We start from the raw sequence: 20,549 nt of genomic DNA, 5'->3' as shown, positions 1-20,549 counted from the left end.
CGCAGCGGGAGAAGGGGAGCGGATTTTTCAGGCGTGACTTCTTGCTGCGCCGAGTCTAAGTACTCCCAAAAGTGCTATTCCGACATACAATTACCCTTTTTAACCTGCTTAGAAAAGCGCTAGGTTTTATTTTGTGCCACCATACTTGGTCGTATAACTACTGGTTTTAAATAGGGAAAACGTTGATGTGTTTGGTCATTTCTAACTTCATCTCTGTTTGGTACCATTGAATTAAACTTTCATTTATGAAGACGTTAAACTCACCGAGTGGTATTTTAAAAGTTCGGTATTTTAAAAGCCCTGTTTTCAGATTGTTTATGATGAAATAGAACCATTTTGACTGAAATTTCGACATATGATGCTGGCCCGAGAATTTTTGGGTGTTTCTTGTATCACCTCCCACCTCTATAATGGGTTTATAGGTGCACAGGAACAATCCTTCCTAAAATACATTAAACTTTCATTTACAAAGACGTGAAACTCACCGAGTGGTCAGGGGTGTTTACTGATATGCTCACACAAAAATCGCTGCAAAAGATGCTTTCCAACAGGTGTTTTAGTATTCGTTGTAAACTTGTGGACCTATTTTTCCAAACGCCTCACACCCGTACATTCTTCCGCTGAGAGCTTGAAAAATAGAAACTCCAGCCCAGTTGGTGGCGCTAATCCGCCATTGCCAATTGCAAGAATACAAACAACGTTACCAGCGCAGAGTAATACCGTACCTCACAGCACATCTAATACAAGTCAATGGAGTTGGACAAAAACTACGATAAAACCTGTTGGAGGGCATCTTTTGCAGCGACTTTTGTTTGAGCATATCAGCGAACACCCCTGACCACTCGGTGAGTTTTACGTCTTTGTAAACGAAAGTTTAATGCATTTTAGGAAGGATTGTTCCTGTGCACCTATAAACCCATTATAGAGGTGGGAGGTGATACAAGAAACACCCAAAAATTCTCGGGCCAGCATCAAATGTCGAAATTTCAGTCAAAACGGTTCTATTTCATCATAAACAATCTGAAAACAGGGCTTTTAAAATACCGAACTTGTCCTTTAAGTGCACACACCAAGATGATAGAGGTATGTATCAACTCTTCTTAGTTAAGGTAACAGTTAAATATGACAAAACGATGGAGTATCCCTTTAATACTTTCAACATATACAATATAAACGGTAGGGGAGAGCAGGGGTGAAAAGTAAAATTTTTTAGAAAAACTTAATTTTAAAAGATAATGTTATAGACAGAGATATAGTTTTGCTGTGGTGGTCAATAATAAGTGTTGTCTATCAATACCAGGTGGAATTTTGTAAAAATGTAAATTGTTACTTTTGACCCCACCTGCAGGGACGAAAGTAACACAACAAAACAAGATGTGTTACACTTGTTTTTACATGACTGTGACCCTGTTAATATGTAACTGCAAACATATTTTGTTATTTATCTTTGTAAAAAAGAATAAAATTACATTTTCATTTTAAATTTCAGTTTGATCAAATGTTTCAAAAGCAACCAACAGTACAAACTTAAATTGTTGAGAATAAGGCATTTTTCAACAGTTTGAACACTATGATGAAAACGAAATTAAATCAAATTAAAATAAAATAATATTAATTTTCAACATATACAACAGCATTAGTAAAAACGATTTACTTTTATTTTGAAAAACTCAGAGAAGTGAAACTTTAAGATGTGTTAGGTCACTAAATAACCTGTAGATTGATTAGTAGCCTACTTTAACAGATTAAACGAAAAACACAACACAAAAAAAAATGACCGCTTTAAGAATGTACTCATGGTTGAAAACACCTTTCTGGATCTACACGCGGAAAACGGTGAGTAAATAACGTGATATTTGTCATGTCTGTCAAAGGTTTGTGTGCTAAAGATGCTGTCATAGTTTGGGATGCAAATGTTATCAGGGCTCGAAGAAAATCGCTTTGTTACTTTTGTCCCGTGATACTTTTGTCCCGGTTCTATGTGATTTTATGATTTTAAAAAAATAATTCTGACAGTTTAAAAAAATAACGTTATATCATACAAAGGCAGCATGACACCTGATATGTGTCTTTATTTTTAGCCTCACGTCTGCTGATTCTTAAACACGCAGTTAATAAGCACACTACACTTCAGTTGTTTTCAGTCTTGTCCCAGGGGACCCACTGCTTTACATGTATGTCTCACTCGTAACACACCCAGTTTGGTTAATTTATCTCTCCTTAATGAGCTGAGGATCTGAATCAGGTGTGTTAGATTAGGCAGACATCCAAAATGTGGGGCCCCTGGGAACAATTTATAAATAGGCTTGTTCGACTTCATGCGGCGCTGCAAGAACCGACAGCTGGATGACGTCAAAATTCCGCAAGAGCGATTCGCGAAATCATACGGAGGAGTTTGCTTTTAAATCGCTCTCGCGGTACTTTGACGTCATCCAACTGTCGGTTCTTGCGGCGCCGCATGAAGTCGAACAAGCCTATGACTGCAGTACACTTAGATGATTGCCTGTTTAAACTGGTTCAAACATATAAGGCTTTAAGTCCCCCTGTAGTTGTATCATTTAAACTCATCGTTGAGCATCATAATAGCATACAAAAGTTTTACCTGTCACAGGAATTTCTTCATGCTTTAAAACAGCTTGAATGTAACTTACACCCTTGCCTCATTTAGGATAAGCGGATCTATGAATATGCAAACTAGTCCTCTGCTTACCTGTGTGGGTATTTTGAGCTAAACTTCACACACACACACACACACACACACACACACACACACACACACACACACACACACACACACACACACACACACACACACACACACACACACACACACTGTAGGCCTACATTGTTTTTGAGCAACATTAAAAAAAAATCGTTCTACTGAAAACACTTTTTGAGTGAAATAAATAATAGGTTGCTAAAAAGATATTTTGCAACCAATGCATAATTCATCCTGTCATGTCCAAGAACAAGTTGAACTATGCCTGTGTGGCATGAATCATATTGTGTTACAGTTTGTAATGAATATGCAAAGTTGTACAAAAAATAGAGTAAGTGTAGTATAAGGTAATACTATATCATATAAGGCTGACTTTTATTGATTTTTATGCTGTGTTGCTAAGCTTTGATGTATGGATTGGACTACAGAATGTAAAGATAACACGATTTCCGATCTCCAGTTTAAGTTTCAGATGTGTACGAACCACGAAATTAACTACACGTGTGTCCTTTGCATCTGTGATAAGCACACCACACTGTACGAAAAGATTTATTGTGCAATTTTTTAACTTGGACAAATGAAAAAACAATTCACATATTCCTCTTATAGCATGTGCCATGTGAACTGAGATTCATAACGAGATTGCAGTCTGCATGGGATTAGTTTAACTTCAGTGATCAAAGAATAACTCTGCCTTTTGATCATCGAGTGGTGTAATATGTTACTTTCGTGAAATACAGAGACAATCTGGACAAATATTAAACTGTCTCACTATTCATGATGCCACATTTATGCTGTAGCCTGTATATGATTTTTATTTTCATGTATTAAGATGTTGAGCAATGAATAGTCACTTATTTTCTAAGAACTTCCCAAGCATAAAGCCTCAATATCAACCCTCTTGTAAGATATTTAAACATTTCAGTTTAATGCAAAGAACTTGGCATAACAGATGTCTTTCCTGAAACAGATCAAACCAGTGGCGAACAGTGCTTTTCGTTCAGAGAAGGATATTTTATCAACACATGCTGCCAAGATCACAGCTGAAATACAACAGGTATGATATTACATTTTGACATTGCTTCTGATCTTTAATCTCAAATTGTTTTTTAGAAGTTCTATACATGGATGCAATGCAGTCATGTTTGTTACCGAAAGTATTTTTTTTATCCCCACTGAATGTAGGGTGAGAGGAAAGGTTATAATGAGGTGCTTAACTTGTCTTCGGGTGATCTTCATAGTATGGGGATAAAACCCATCACCTTTATTCGTCAGGTAAGTAGCAGCTTTCTCTCTACCAGTCAAAAGCTGTGCAAAGACTAGAAAGTCACAATTAATGCCACGCTGATGAGGAGAATGTTTGAGAATTGACTAAAACATTAAATAAATAACACAAGCTGAGCTACAGTAGAAGTATTTTAAATAATGTCCTAATTTATGTAAATGTTAAATTAAAGGTGTAATGTGTACATTTCTGCGGCATCTAGTGGTGAGGTTGCGAATTGCAACCAACGGCTTAAGGGCGATTTATAGTCGTGCGTAGTTTCTACGCCGTAGCTCTGCGTAGCCTGACACGCACCTCACAAAAAATTTAACAGCGCGTCAGATCTACGCGGACCGCAAGCGCTGTGATTGGTCCACCAAAACCCCTCCCGTCAGGTTAAAAAAACTGCGTCATAGGTATTTCCGTTATGACGGTGAAAACAAAGATGAGCCAAGTTGAGGAGTGATTTAACTCAAACTGCATCAAAAGTCACTGTTTATTTACTTCCATCATTGCTGGTCTTCTCAAATTATACACAACAAGTTGCTGTTTCTTCTTCGTTTGTGGGTTAACTTGCTAAGCTTCTTCTTCTTTCACGTTTGTGCTGCTACTGTGGTTACACGCGTGGATACTGCCTACCAGCGGTCGCGCGTGTGTTTGCACGTCGACGCGGACGACGACGCAAAAGTATAAATGAAAACCGACGCGGAACCTACGCCGCCGCTGCTACGCCGTAGGACCTACGCACGACTATAACGAGCCCTTTAGTCCACTGCTTACCCCTCGCTTTTGAAACACATAGAGAAGCTACGATAGCGGCCACCAGACAAACATTTCATCATCGGAGACAACGTTGTAAAAAATTTGTCCGTTAAGGGATTCTGTAGAAAAATGGCGGCACAAAATGGTGAGTTCCATGTAAGGGGACCCTCGGTGTATGTAGATAAAAGCATCTCAGTCTAAGGTAATAAAAACATAACGGTTTATTATGAAAGGTCTTTATACACCGCTGATTACATAGTTTTGTATATTATTTTGCATTTCTGTCAAGAGATTCTTCTAAAAATTACACACTGTACCGTTAAATTACAGTTAGATCGCATATTTTTGCAGCCAACCCCCAAGATGAAGATTTAGCAACGTAAAAACTAATTTGACAAAATAACATATTTAGATAAGTTTCAGTTTATAAGATGTTTTCTATTTAAATCAAGTCAAGTTTATTTAGACGTTGCATTGTTTCAAAGCAGCTTTACCAGAAAGAAACACAGAAAATTATATACAGTATATTTTGCTAATGACTTTCCATGACTACATTTTCTAGATCAGATTTGGGCTCAAATTGATAAGGTAGTAAAGACGAATTAATCTCCTGTTGGAAGCTGAACTTTCAAATACAGGAAGGAGTGTCACATTTCCGTCACACGCTTGAGGTATTCGGCCAATCACAACACACTGGATCGCTGACCAATCAAAGCACACCGAGCTTTTCAAAACAATGAGCTTTGTAGAAATTGTTGAAAATTAACCATGGTTTCATTGTGGGAAAAGTGTAGTAACCATGGTTTTTGGTGTATTGATTACCATCAGCAAAATCATGGTTTTACTACACTAACTATGGTTTTTGAAAACCATGGTTGTCAAAACCTTGATTTTTTTGTTTTAACTGTAGTAAAACCATTGTTAATTTTCATAAGGGATGTACGGTATGTGGTAAATAATTAGTTTTTAAACATTAAAACCATGTCAACACATTGCATTACACTAAACACACAAAATAACATTCTTTTTAACAACATAGTAGGGGCTCATAAAAAAATGTCCCTTGCAGGAAAACATCAACATTTAACTTGGAATTAATTTTATCTTGTAGTCAGCTATACTTTTTTTAAAGGTTAGCTTGACGGTAAATAAACCGTTTCACGGTCTATGCATTAGCAAAAGAAACTGATTAAAAAGGTCAATTTCGCAAAAACTCCCATATATCACAAACAAGTTGTTACGCTCGCATGAGGTGGTTTTTCAGGCAATTCGTAAAAGGCGTATTTTGTAAAACTGCAATGGAAACGTTTATTGGTTTATTCGCATTTTCAGGTCACCTAATGAAAGTAAGTCACATTATTATTATTTGAAGATCACTAGTTCGCCTGCTCATTCAGTCGATTGAATGATGGTAAAATAAAATTTGGCTGGAGCCCCAAGTTCAGAACCCCCCATGGTAACACTGTGCAAAGAGAGGCATGGGCAAAATTAAGGGGGAGATTTGGGGAGGAGGAGGGATGCCGGATGAATCGTCACTGTAAGGTGTGGAGAGAGACTAACTCGCTTAAATAGGCTATCAGGATGATTGACAGGACTTAATGTTTAGGCTCCTCCCGAACCTACGTTTAAAACTTCATATAAACTAAAACCTCCCAGACACCTCAAGTGTCTGCTCACAAGTATAAAAGTCTTCCCTTGCCAATAATGTTTGGATAACACTCTTACACCTCTTCTGATTTAAAATAATGTATTATTACAGCCAATAAACACCTATACGTTGCCACTAAGGGGCTTTCTATGGTATAACCCTGCTGGAAAAACCATGCTGGTGACCACCAGCTCAACCAGCACCAAACCAGCATGGGCATAATACAATTTTTTTCAGCAGGGTAAGGTTTGGATAATACTATTACGTCTCCTTTGGTTAAAAATAATGCAGTGGATGTGATATTGGTAAACCTACCAACATTAGTAGACATGATGTTTGGAATGACTTATCATGAGAGGAAAAATAACGTTTCAGTCGCATATCATCGATTAATGGAAACGTCGCCATTTTGCAAGTCTTTTGTCGACTTGCAAAATTTTGTTCAAATCTGCAATGGAAACACAGCTTATATCCATGAGACTGGTTGTTGTTTTCTTAGGTCCTTGCTGCTTGTTTCTATCCGGCCCTTTTGCAGGATGACAGTCTGCCTTTGGATGTCAAAGAAAGAGCAAAAAGTCTCTTGAGAGAATGTGAGGGTGGAAGTGTTGGTAAGTTTTTTTTTTTTTTGAGCACATACTCTCATTTTGGTACATGTTAGTTGCCTTTTTTGTGGACCTGAGATACACTGATGCTATAGAAGAATGGTTTCATAAAGAACCTTTAACGTCTGAAGAACCTTTCTGTTTGCCAAAAGATTCTGTTGTGTTAAAAGGTTCTTTAGATGAAGGAAATGATTCCTTTGACTGAATGATTCTGTGTGGAACCAAAAATAGTTCTTCTATGGCACCGCTGTGAAGAACCTTTTAAGAGTGTACTACCAAAATGTTAACTGTAATGCTGATAGTAATGCTGTCTCTAGGCTCATACACAGATTCGAGTGGAATCGCCAAAATCAAACAGGATGTTTCCAAGTTCATTTCCAGCAGAGATGGAGGAGTTCCTTCCTCACCTGAAAACATTTTCCTCACTTCTGGCTCCCAGCGGGGTCTTATGGTTAGATCAACAAGAGTTTTTTTTTTTGGGGTCTATGGTGAATCATGCAAACTCTGTGTTCCTTGTAACAGAACGCTTTCTTCTACTAACATTGAATTGGACCATTATTTGTTTTTCTAATGAACAAGAACATATAAAAAACAACCAAGCATCAGAGAGGTTATCAAATCTAAATGTAAATCTCACCATTACGAGTTGTTTTCCATGTAAGTAGTATATTGTTGATGTACAATGATTTTCTGACATCGTCCTAAACATCTTGTTATTGTAGATAATACTGAAGCTGCTTTTTCAGAGCAAGGACTCATCGTGTCAGACTGGTGTGCTTATACCCGTGCCCTCCTATGCTTCATTTAATCTGGCAATGGCAGCACAGGGAATTGTCATGGTACCTTACCAGTTATGTGAGGAGCAGGGCTGGACACTGGAGGTGGAAGAGCTTCACAGAGCGCTCCGTTCAGGCCGAACAACATGTAATCCCATGGCAATTTATATCTGCAACCCAGGAAATCCAACTGGTAACAGACGATTATCAAACAAATTAATGCTTTTTTGACTTATGAAGAGTTTCGATTTGAACGACAATAGTGAAATACAGTAGTTTGTGTTTGGAGAACTTGTGATCACTATATAATTCCCATAGATTTGAAGATATTTTTCACAATTTTTCAGAATAAAAGTTATTTTAATAAAGAATGGGTAGCTTTGTCCAAACGTTTGACTTATAAACTACAGTGCCCTCCACAATTATTGGCACCCATGTTTAAAGGAACAGTATGTAAGAAATTTATATCAATTAATCATAAAATGACCCTGATATGTCACTAGACATTAAGAAATCATTTTCATTTCAAATACTTATATCACTCACAACAGTGGTCTGGCCAGGATATTGTCATTTAAAAAGTGGAGTTGCAGCCCTCAACTAATGTTTATGTTGTCATGTTGTGTATTAGCCACCAGTTGTGAGATTGCAGTATCAGTTTTAGCCACAAGTTTTGTTATTGCGATACCAGTTTTGGCCACAATCCTACATACTGTTCCTTTAAGATGTGTTAAAAGCGATCAAATTAATTCTTTCTTTTTTTTTGCAGAAGCATAATCTTTAACAGAAAAAATTTGAAAAATATTACCTTTTAGCACAAATTAAAGGTGCAGTGTGTCATTTTAAGAAGGATCTCTTGACAGAAATGCAAAATAATATACAAAACTATATTATCAGTGGTGTATAAAGACCTTTCATAATGAACCGTTATGTGTTTATTGCCTTATGCGGCTTTCACATAGGATGCGGTGTGCGCTGCGCTATGAAACCCATTCATTTCAATGGCTTGCGCCGCGCGAGGGCGGTTTGTTGTTGCGCCGAGCAAAGCGCGAGCGCAGCGGAGCGCAGCTTGCGCTCACTCCGCGGTCAAAGTTCAACATAGTTTAATTCTGATGCTTTTTAATGTTACTATATTACACATTTTAAAGCTAAAATAATTAGTGCCGTGGTAGTTGCTCTGTGACGATTACCCACGCGGCCAATAGAAACGGGGCATCCAAACAAGCAAAATGGACGAAAGCTTATACTCGGGATTCTCAGGGCTTTATAATACAAGTTTATGCTCCTACAGAGACATCGGAAGGAAAGCCGTCTCATGGAAACACGTAGCAATTCAAGTTGGCATGTCAGGTGTGTTTTAAGTCAAGCAGCTTGTTGTAGGTATGCTTAAAGTTACGTGAAATGGAGACGAGCAACATCAGTCTCTGTATTCCTCGTCGACTATTTAACGCAAATATAAACACTGTAGTAATTTATTGCAAACCCCGCCTACTTTGGTCTGGCCATCAGAGCACAAATCGCTTGGCTGCGCCGAACCCAGCGGCGAGCACAGCGCACACCGCATCCTATGTGAAAGCCGCATTAGAATGAGACGTTTTAACTACATACACCGAGGGTCCCCTTACATGTGCAGCCATGTTTCTACAGAAGCCCTTAACGGACAAACTTTTTTACTAAGTTGTCTCCAACTATGACATGTTTGTCCGGTGGCAGCTACCGTAGCTTCTCTATGTGTTTCAAAAGCAAGAGGTGAGCAGTGGACTGAGCTGTTGGTTGCAATTCACACCCTCACCACTAAATGCTGCAAAAATTTACACACTGCACCTTTAATAATAATTTTTTAAAAGTCCACGAATTAGGAAAAAAATATATACATTATAAAATCACCTGTTCCACAATTATTGGGACCCCTAACAATTCCTTTGAAAAATAATTAAAAAAAAATTTAAAATATATTTTTCTGTAGTTGCTAAAGTTGATCAGGGTATCTAGGAAGTTTTAATTAGTAATTCATGACTTCCTGTTTCCCTGGAGTATAAATATGACGTGACAAAGAGGTCTAATTCTCTTACCCATTTGTCATCATGGCAAAGACAATAGAACACACCATTCAAGTAAGGCAGATGTGTGTCGACCTTCATAAGTCAGGCAATGGCTACAAGAAAATAGCCACTCGCCTCAACTTGCCCGTATTTACAGTCAGAGGAATCATTAAGAAGTTTAAAACAACTGGAACAGTGACAAACAAGGCTGGAAGAGGTCCCAAGTTTGTCTTGCCACAACGCACAATGAGGAGTATGGTTAGAGACGTAAAACATTTTCCTAAGCTTACTGTCACAGAATTGCATCAAAGAGTGGCATCAGGGGTTACAAAGTCTCCATAACAATTATCAGAACCTCTATACGGGTGATTCTCACGAAAACTTGGTTTTAAAAATGTCAAGCATAAAAATGTAAAAATTGCTTAAATTTGCTTTTTTTCCCACCAGACATTGAAAAAACAAGTCTGGAGTAAATGGGAACATTAATTTAAAAACTTTTACTTATCATTTAACACTTTTTGTAACATAATTTAAAAAAATTAGTCCTAAAAAATCTCATTACCGCAACAGTCAGAAAACATCAACACTGACATATTTTCAAAATGACATGACAAACCTGAAAGAACATAATTTGGAGATTCTGCACATGCATTTAAAATCAAAGTATTATGCTTCTATTAATTAAATTAACATTTAATAAGCATCTGTTGCGGTAATGATAATCAAAATGTCGTGTAAGCATTCTGACAAGACAATATTTCAAATTAACTGTAAAAAAAAATGATCTTACCTGGTAGCCATCTTGAAGTAACTGGTCCATGTGCTTGGTCACTCAAAATTAAACTTTATTAAAATTCTGTATGTGTGCTTAAACTGTTCTCAAAAAGTGTTGCGGAGGATGAGAACATCAATCATGGACACATCATTTTCCTAATTTTTCTTCATTATTATTCAGTAAATATTTTTTCTGTCATCTAAAGTAGTCTAGCAAAACATCCATTTATTTTTTTTCTTAATATTTTTGTGTTAATTTGATTAAATTACAACATGACGCATGTTCAAACACAGCCGGACACATTGCGGTAATGAGAATTTCAGCAGAAAATGAGATAAAATTTCCAATTATAAATTCTTATGTTGAAATCACACATTGTGCAAGGTAGAACACAGTATTGTGTTAATTCTGATGTTACTATATTACACATTTTAAAGCTAAAATCATTAGTTGCGTGGTGTTTCAATGGTTTCGTGAGAATCACCCTTACATGCCAACAAGCTGTTTGGGAGGCATGCAAGGAAAAAGCCTTTTCTCACAAACGTAAACATCTGGAGTTTGCAAAGCGGTACTGGAACTTCAACTGGGATCATGTGCTTTGGTCAGATGAGACTAAGATGGAGCTTTTTGGCAACAAACACTCTAAGTAGGTCTGGCGTAAAACAAAAGATGAGTATGCCGAAAAGCAGGAAGTTGTCACGGTAGGCAAACACACTAGCCGTTTCTCAATACCAAGTACGCCAAACTCGGACTTGTGTCCTTCGTAGTTCGAACTTGCAAGTTCAGACTCGGAAGAACGAACTTCTGACGCGAAATGCATTCTGGGAAACTTCGCTGTCATAAGTCCACACAAGTCTCCTCTGATGCATCCTCGATAAAATGGGCGGATCAAGAACACATCCGGGGATTTTATGTGAACTTGGGCTTGATGCGAACTTTGAATTGGAACAGTACTTGGGCCGCGACTGTTGTTTCTTGTGTCGTCTTCGTGTTGGATGTTCCGGTCTTCACCTCTTGGATTATTACCACAGACCCACTCCACCAACGGCACCAGCAATCACCGGCACCCGCTCACCACCGTAGTCCTTCGATCACCATTGCTGTCATCTGGACATTTGTGTTTGTTCCTGTTCCCTGTGTGTCATTCCAGTGTTTTAATAAATCTTTGTTTACATCTCCTGCGACTGCTTCCTGTGAAGTTTATCGTTACAGAAGTATGGTGGAGGATCTGTAATGCTGTGGGCCTGTTTATCTTCCAAAGGCCCTCAGAACCTTGTTAGGGTGCATGGACATTTTAAATAAAAACCAGAGGGCTTCTGCCAGAAAGCTGAAGATGTGTCGTCATTGGGGGTTTCAGCAGAATAATGATCCAAAATATGTGGCAAAATCTACACAAAAATGGTTCAGCAGTCACAACAAACTCAAGGTCATCCCATGGCCATCTCAGTCCCCAGACCTCAACCCAATCGAAAACCTGTGGGGCGAGCTAAAGAAGAGAGGACCCAGGACACTGGATGATCTAGAAAGATTGTGTAAAGAAGAATGGTCAAAGATCCCTCTCTCTGTGTTCTCCAATCTTGTGAAATGTTATAGGAGGAGATTAAGTGCTGTCGTGTTGGCAAAAGGGGGTTGTACAAAGTATTCATATCAGGGTGCCAATGGATTTGGAACGCATGATTTCAAAATTTATTTTCTAAACGTGTAAATTCTTTACCACCAAAGTAATGTACTTAAACCAAAGGTTGGATTTTTGTCTTTTTTTGCATTTGGGTTGTATGTTGTTTGGATGGAAGGGAGAATTTTTGGAGGTCCGCGACCACATGTTGAACGGGGGTGCCAATAATTGTGGAGGGCACTGTATCAAGCTCTATATAGCCTGAAAGTAACTTACTGGTAATCGATGTTTTAATGATCAGGTCACATACAGAGCAAGGAGTCGATTAAAGAAGTGATTCAGTTTGCTGCAGAAGAAAAGCTGCTCTTAATGATCGATGAGGTGAATACGATCAAATGTCAATATTTCTAAGCCTCTTACTGTGGGTTCACACCAGCCGCATTTGAGGTGTCAAATTCGCGTCTACCGCGCCTAGTTTGCCGCATGAACATTTTGAGTTTATTCGCTTTATTCTCGCGTGAAAGCAGTGCATAAAATTTTAGTTATCGATACATTCACACGGAAATTTGCATCATGTAAAGGCGCTTCTGTGACTCCACTCGCTTTCTGTAATCACCTCACTACTAGAGCAAGCTCCTGATTAGTTAACACAGTGTATTTTTAGGCCAAGGTTAAAATTTTTCAACTCTCGCGTTGCCGCGCGAACTAGACGCGCAAATGAGGCAAAATCGCGTCTACCATGCTGCGCTAAATGCCTCATTCGTGCCATGAGACCTCCAGATGCGCATAAACGCGTCTTTACATTGACTTTACATTGAAATCACTCGTGCTTGACGCCTCTACCGCGGCTGGTGTGAACGCAGCATTACTCCTCACTTTAATGCCGCTTTCATCATTTATATTTTTAATCTCTGGTACAGGTGTACCAGAACTGTTTGTATGGAGAGGGACCTGAGTTTTATTCGTATAAGAAAGTGTTATCAGAAATGGGCTCAACTGTGGAAGTAGTCTCCTTTAATTCTGCCTCCAAAGGGTTCATGGGAGAGTAAGTATTTAGATTTTTTGATTGCAAAAGATCCCTCCAAAATGTAAACATTACTCTTGATCAAAGGTGACATTTCATGGTTGATTTAAAACATTTTATATATCAGACAACCTTTAATTTTCTCATCTGTACCTATAGTTGCTAAAAGAATCAACTCCTCTTCTCAACTATTTAAATTAAACCCCCCCCCCCCGTCCTTGGGTTTACTCATTGCAGGGCTCCAGACTAACTTTTTTACTAGGAGCACTGTAGCCCATCACTGAAAACAGAAATGTCTAATGACCCCAGTGCCTTGTCGCGGTTCTGAGTGAGATGTGTGTTAAGATGTGTTTGACTTCATGCATGGCTGGGTAGACCCATCTGTAGATTAAAGGCGGAGTCCACGATGTTTGAAAGCCAATGTTGATATTTGAAATCACCTAAACAAACACGCCCCTACCCCAATAGAATCTGGACCTTCTGTTTATAGACCCGCCCCCCACATACGCAACCCGGCATTTGATTTGATTTGATTGGCTGTAAGTGTGTTTTGGTAGTCGGCCCGTCTCCTTTTCCAACGCGTTTTTCAAACATCGTGGACTCCGCCTTTAACTGAGTGCATGAAAACTATTGACACGACTTTGTAAATGAGCGGTAAATCGCACATTCCGTTTTTGTCATGCCTTGTGCCACCGCCTCCCCGCAAAATGGCGCCTTTGGCAGCTGCCCATTTTGCCCATGCCTAAATCCACCACTGGACACTTGTGGGCTTGCGATGTACTCTTCTTTTAACATGAAAAACACCTAGAAGAAATTCCAAATTTGCAGGTAGCACATGCACGAGTAATTATAAAAATGCTTGCACTGTCTCAAACTTGGTCCCAGTCTGGAGCCCTTGGTGCCCCCCTATTGGCTGGTGAAACTTTGGTATTAAACGTAGTTTCTGTCTTGATTTAAATAAAGCTGATATCAGAACACCAGGCTGTCTGCTGCTTACATTTATTAAATCATAATTAGTAGATGGAATATCAAACCTCTTGTTTGACCATTATTTGTACCCAGATGTGGACTTCGTGGTGGCTACATGGAGCTGGTGAATTTTGACCCGACAGTTATGCAACATATCCGTAATTTTTTTTACACTGAGCCCATCACACCAGTTGCTGGGCAAATAGCAGTCGACCTCATGGCCAATCCTCCAAAGCCTGGAGATCCTTCATTTCCCATCTTCTCTGAGGTTTATACACATCATATTACCATGTGTTATAATAAAAAAATCTATGCACATAACATTTATTTACATACTTGTGAAGAAACTAGTACAATAATGTGATAAGAGAACATGCAAAAGTTTTAAAAGCTAGAATAATAATGTGGTGATATTTTTGTGTGCAAATAAAAGACATTCTTACCCAGGCACCTATAATTTAAAGGAATATACATTTACATTTTTCATCTTGTTTAGATCTTAACTAGAGAAATTTCCTGTCCTTTTCGTCAGGAGGTTGAGTCAACTAGAAATACAATACGTAACAACATTCATCGCACTCAAAAGTTTTTGGATGAGCTGCCAGGGATCAGCTGTCAGCCACTGAAGGGAGGATTTTTTGTCTTTGCACGTCTACACATCCCTCCAAAGGCAATAGAATGGGCCAAGGTCAGAATCTTTTGTTGAATCAAGGTTTTATAATGATGTTTTCAAAAATGAGATAAAGATATCACCCAAATGCTCTTGGCATGCACTAGCATAGCCAGGATTCACAGTGTGGGTGGGCCCAGAGAAAATCAGGTGGGCCTAGCCGAAAATGCATCTGTTATCAAAATATACAAACACACAACTACACTAGCTTCAATATATCACCGTTTAAGAAGAAGAAAAGCCTGTATGGGCTGCCTATTTTGGCAGAATTTGTAAAAACCACCAGTTTAATTGTTATTTTTTGGTATTAAAACCTTTAAAAGTCGTGTTCTTTCAGTCATGTAAGTAAAAATAGCAGGCTTTTAATTGCTGTAAATGTATGGATAGCCCAGATGATCAGTGTAATCGCAAAAAATAATTTACAAATATGCAAGAAAAGCTTTGTACTTTAAGGTTTTAATACCAACAAATTACTATTTAAAGTATTTTTTAAAGTCGTTTTCTTTACACCTTCTGACGTCTCATAATCAAATACTTTGCTAAAAATCAGCTTATTTCTGGCCTCTTGTCATTCAGAAATACCGGTTGGGATGATAAAAAATGCCTATTTACAAGAACATGTCAGACGTACTTACATGGTTTTGGATCAATTGTTGACTGAAAGGTTCTCGGAAGAACCAAAAATGGTTCTTCTATGGCATCACTTCAGTGAACCTTCTTTACTTTTAAGAGAGCGTAGTGGGAATACTCAGCATTGCAGTGATAACCAGCAAGACAAAAATTTTGATGCAGTGAATCCTAACATGTTTTTGATAGATAGACAGAAAATTGGGAACCAAGGAGTTAGTTTAGACTGTGGTGATTGACCCTTGATCGTGGTGGTTTCGTATACTAAACGTAATTGTTCTTTTTTTTTTACTTTTTTGCAATCTTCTCTTTTTAGAATAGACAGATGGAGCTTGACCTGCTTTACTGTTTGCATTTACTGGAGGAGACCGGTCTGCATGTGAGACCAGGCTGTGAATTTGGACAAAAAAAGGATACCCATCACATCAGGTTCTAGAAATAAATCTTTACTTCATACAAAATCAAAGCATGCACTGCCCAAACTAAAGAGAAACATGTCAATCACAATTGATAAATTATACAATTCTACATTTCAAATCAGCTTGATTGATCAATGATGAGTTTTATCTAAGGTTAAACATTGTACATTTTGGAAACCGTAGCCTAAACCAGGAGGATTCAAACCGGGGATCCCCAGAAGGTTCCAAGGGGCCCCATAAATTTTCAAAAGAAAATGACTCTGATTCATAAATGTCTGTTTAGCCAATTATTGGTTAATTAATTAAGTTTGTAAACAATTTGCTGACTTTATAATATCATAAGTACTGTTTATCTAACACAGTTTACATGTTTCTTTATAAAAAAAATTGATAAATATTTTAGGAAAGGGGTCCCCGCAAACTGCAACGTTGTCTCCCCGGCCAAACGGGGTCGCTGCTGGATGGGACAAATGTTGTACTATTGGTCCGAAATCAACGTCGTTTCCCCGTCCAAAATTAGTCGCGGCTGGACGGCACAAACATGTCCTAAAATGCATTTATATACGCTTACATTTGTATATGTCTATATTTGTCTGAGGTTGCGTGTATTCAAAATTTTATCTACAGGTTTTATGAATTAACGTCCTGAAGAGAAAATTTTTTGACGTGCACGGACCGTGCAGAAAAGACGTGTGATTTACGGTCAGATGACGTCAAAGACTTTCATTTTGGTACTATTTTTCAACCATGACGGGACGTGACGAAGGGAAGTATTTTCAACGGTAACGGACATCCAAATGTTTGCTGGGGTCCCTTGCTAAATGTTTATCATATGTGGTGGTTCCTGCTAGCCCTGGTCTAAACTGATGCTCAATGGCCACTTTATTAGGCACATCTTGCTGGGATCAGAACTGCCTTAATTCTTTGTGGCACTGATTCAACAAGTTGTTAAAATTGACATGATAGCATCACGCAGTTGTTGTAGATTTGTCGGCTGGTGCTCAATAGGCTTTATGCCCAGCTGCACACTGCTTCCTGGGCTTCGGCCGGCTCCTTGTTTCCTGTCTGCCATTGTTGGACAGGCTGATTAATCCAGGTGTGTCTGATTATTGTGAGGTCGGGCACGCCTGGATTGGTCAGTTTGTCCAATAGTGGCGGACGGGAGGCGGGGAGCTGGCTGAAGTTCAGGAGGTAGTGCAGCTGGGCATAACGCCTATTAGATTGTGGAGGCCATTGGGGTACAGTGAACTAACTGTCATGTTGTGACATGGTGCATAATCCTGCTGGAATTAGTCATCAAGGGATGAACATGGTCAGCAACAAAACTCATATAAAGTCACTTAAAAATCCTTTTCTGATGCTCAGTTTGAACTTCAGCAAATTGTATACCACATCTAGATGCCTATTCATTGAGTTGCTGCAATGTTATTGGATTATTAACAATTTGTGTTAACAAGCAATTAAACAGGTTTACCTAATGAAGTGGCAGATGAGTGTAAATCAAAGTATTTGTAAAGTATCAGTGTATATTCCTTGTAAAACCAAACAGATTTAAACCAAATTTAGCATTTCTTTCAGGCTTTGTTTGGCAACTCAAGAGGAGATGATGGAAGATGTTTTACAGAGACTGAAGACGTTCCACCTGCGCTTCATGAAAGAGTTTTCTTAGCCAGTGCAGTCATCTGACAAATACATTTCACGGACCATGTAACACGAAGTAAAAACATGTCCATTTACATAAATAGATAGTGGGGAGAAAACTGGTAAAGTTGCACTTTATCCAATTTATCTAGTATGTGCCAGTGTTTGTAAATGATTAGATTTGATCGCATCACTACTGTCACGTATCATTTCCTGTTGCATAAGAAAAATATTTCTTATGTAACAGATTTCTGAGCAAAAAAAGTTCCTGTCTAGTTTGTTTAATGCACTATTTAACCGATTTCCCGTGTTTCCCTTATGTAATTCGAGTAACAAGTGTGAAACTAGTTTGGCCTGAAATCATTGTCAGTGCTATACTTTATCTAAATTTAGCTTTTTTAAGAATTTTAAAGGCAATCATAAAAATAATCTTTAATGATAAAAAAATCATTTATTTTCAATAATACAATGGGAAAGTGCAAAGCTTAACAATTCATAAAGCTGAGTCTGTATTTTAGGAGTCTGTATTGTTGCTCATAGATGGTTAGATGTTTGATTCTTGGAACCACAATTGTTGTTGATATTTGTAACCAACTAAAACCCCTTTAAAAAAAGTCATGCAAATTTCTTTTTTGTTTGCAATTGCAGTTACAATACCAATTGAAAAAACAAATCAGATAAATAAACTTTAAAAAATCTTATGGCACAGTTTATTAAAATGACAATAAAAATCCATTACAGAATATACAAAGTTTGTGTTCATATAAAGTTAAAATAAGCTTGTAGCCTTGTATATATGTCAATATACTTTTATAATAGTGGTTGGATTGTATAAGAAAAATTGAGCACACATGAAAATGGTTTAGTAACTACAATTTATAAAATTCTCTGCTATATTTAGCATCATTACCCTCCTAAAACAAAGTGTTTTTGTTAAAAACATTTAATCCTTAGGTTTATCCTGTTGTATTCCCATAAAATCTCTGAAGATTAAATTTTCTCTTAAAACCTGGGAAAATGCAAATCTCTCTCTACACCGAAAGAATAATCAAGAGAATCTAGGGGCGCTTCTTGCTGAAAGGACCTCCTCATGCGTCCCAGATGGTGCTTTCGGTTGGGTTAGAACTAATGAATGAAGATCCAAGGCACCACTTCCAGTTCCAAAATATAAAAAGCCTTTATTCAAAACATGGTTTACTTAGAAAACATTAAAACAATGACTCAAACACCTGACATTTACAGGGGGATCAATAATATCACAAATGGTCACACACATCATACAGTGTAATAATACTAATTTTACAAATATGAAGTCAAATCTAGTTCTTCATTCAAACCAGGAAAAATGTTAGCTTTTAAAGCTCGTAGAAGTCTTTGTAATCTATCACCCTTTCTGATAGATCCAGTCACAATTTCCAAACCAATAATTCTTATGGTAGACGGATTGGAGTCATGTGCAGATGCATAGTGTACTACCATGGGGTAATCTTTGTTTTTTGTACGAACTGCATTTTTGTGATCCCACAGTCTATCTTGCAGTCTACGTTTAGTCTGTCCCACATAAAAACAATTACAAGGACATTGAAGCCTATAAATTACATGTGTACTTTTACAACTGATAAAGGATCAAATAAAGTACATTTGTACATTCTTTGTGCACATATCTGCAAATGATTTTGTTTGAATTACATTCTCACAATGATTACAGTGTCTACTCTTAAACATCCCTTGTATTCCTCTGTCCAATGTTGTCTGTTTAATAGAGGGTAGGTTACTTCTCACAACTTTGTGTAAGAGCTTTTTGTAGCTCACTATTGGAGGCTGCTGAAAGGTCTCACATAGACATGGATCACTTTGGATAATTCCCCAGTTCCTATTTATTATACGCTTAATCTCATGTGAGACAGTACTAAATTCCATGACAAAATACGGTCGAGTGGAGCTGTTCTTCTTACTTTTCTTTTTAAGGAGATCATCTTGTTGTAATGGTGCACTTTATTTAAAGCCTGATCGACCATTCTTCTTTGATAACCTCTCTGTTGTACTTGATGTCAACATATTTGTTTAAACTTATACCTTTATACAATTTTAATAGCCTATTTTCTACTTCATAATAACATTTCACATTTTCTGTAATTTTCTTACTAAATAAGACAAACTAAGAATGGAGCCATTTATCTGAAATCAGACCTTTTTTTGGAGTTCCAACATGCCATTTCCTTTTCTTCTAACTTTAGTTTTTTGCTGTTCTTACACAAAGCACATCAAAGCAGTGCACCGTTTTCCCAAAATGAAGTTAGGCTATATGGCATAAAATAAAATGCATTTGGACAGCATGTGTTTATTAAGCTTTTTGTGTTTTTAATAGTATGTCAGCCTACTTATAATGCTTTACACAAGGATTACAAATTACAAATCACAAACACCATCACGCGGATGACATCAGAGTACCACGAGAGTGATGTAGAGAGTGATCTGTTCTTGTCGTACACACCTATTGTAAAGTGACGATCCTGCAGCTTGCCTGCTGACACTACGACCCCCTTCTTATCGTATTGTTGTATTGTGGCAATAATGATCGATGAATTGCAGCTTAAATCCTTCAGTATTGGCTTCATCAGAGAAGGTTCACACACACATCAGACTCGGTTCACACACTGCCAACACACATTTATGGCCAAAATAGGGCCGTTTATGATAAAAGAGATGCTCACGTTCCCAAAATACACGCTAGACACTTCCTTAACAGTAAACTCTGATTACGCATGAGATTATGCGAGTATCTGGCAAACGCGAGCGTCTCCTTCATCATAAACCTTTTAGACGCGTCTGCAGCAGGCCCTTATTTTGGCATGACACGTGATGAACACACGATCTCTCAAAGCGCAGAATACATATTTTGAAATTACGAACCACACACATGACAAGCTACATACATGTGACGAACTTCGCATCGTGCGCTTCAAAAAAAGAAGACACCAGCCGCCACTGGTCCA

The 20,549-nt window shown here is 38.0% G+C and overlaps 1 protein-coding gene across 2 annotated transcripts; it reads left to right on the top strand.

Moving 5' to 3' along the window:
- Positions 1 to 1,677: 1,677 nt before the first annotated feature.
- On the top strand, positions 1,678 to 19,190 carry LOC129441509 (alanine aminotransferase 2). 2 transcript variants are annotated; one of them, XR_008643459.2, is made up of 12 exons: positions 1,678 to 1,836; positions 3,690 to 3,776; positions 3,905 to 3,994; positions 6,893 to 7,001; positions 7,313 to 7,446; positions 7,718 to 7,964; positions 12,505 to 12,584; positions 13,124 to 13,248; positions 14,290 to 14,464; positions 14,729 to 14,884; positions 15,815 to 15,922; positions 17,491 to 19,190. XR_008643459.2 is itself a non-coding variant. In XM_055201168.2 (12 exons), the coding sequence occupies exons 1-12, from the start codon at positions 1,774 to 1,776 to the stop codon at positions 17,579 to 17,581; spliced, it is 1,470 nt and encodes a 489-aa protein (XP_055057143.2). In that variant the 5' UTR covers positions 1,678 to 1,773; the 3' UTR covers positions 17,582 to 19,190. The 2 variants fall into 2 exon arrangements, 1 of the variants encoding a protein (XP_055057143.2); XM_055201168.2 differs by having other exon boundaries at positions 15,810 to 15,922.
- The last annotated feature ends 1,359 nt before the right edge of the window (positions 19,191 to 20,549 follow it).

This window comes from Misgurnus anguillicaudatus, chromosome 2 (genome assembly GCF_027580225.2).
Source record: "Misgurnus anguillicaudatus chromosome 2, ASM2758022v2, whole genome shotgun sequence".
Lineage (NCBI taxonomy): Eukaryota > Metazoa > Chordata > Actinopteri > Cypriniformes > Cobitidae > Misgurnus > Misgurnus anguillicaudatus.
Note: the sequence above shows the minus strand (reverse complement) of the source record. Positions and strands in the feature narration are given on the sequence as shown.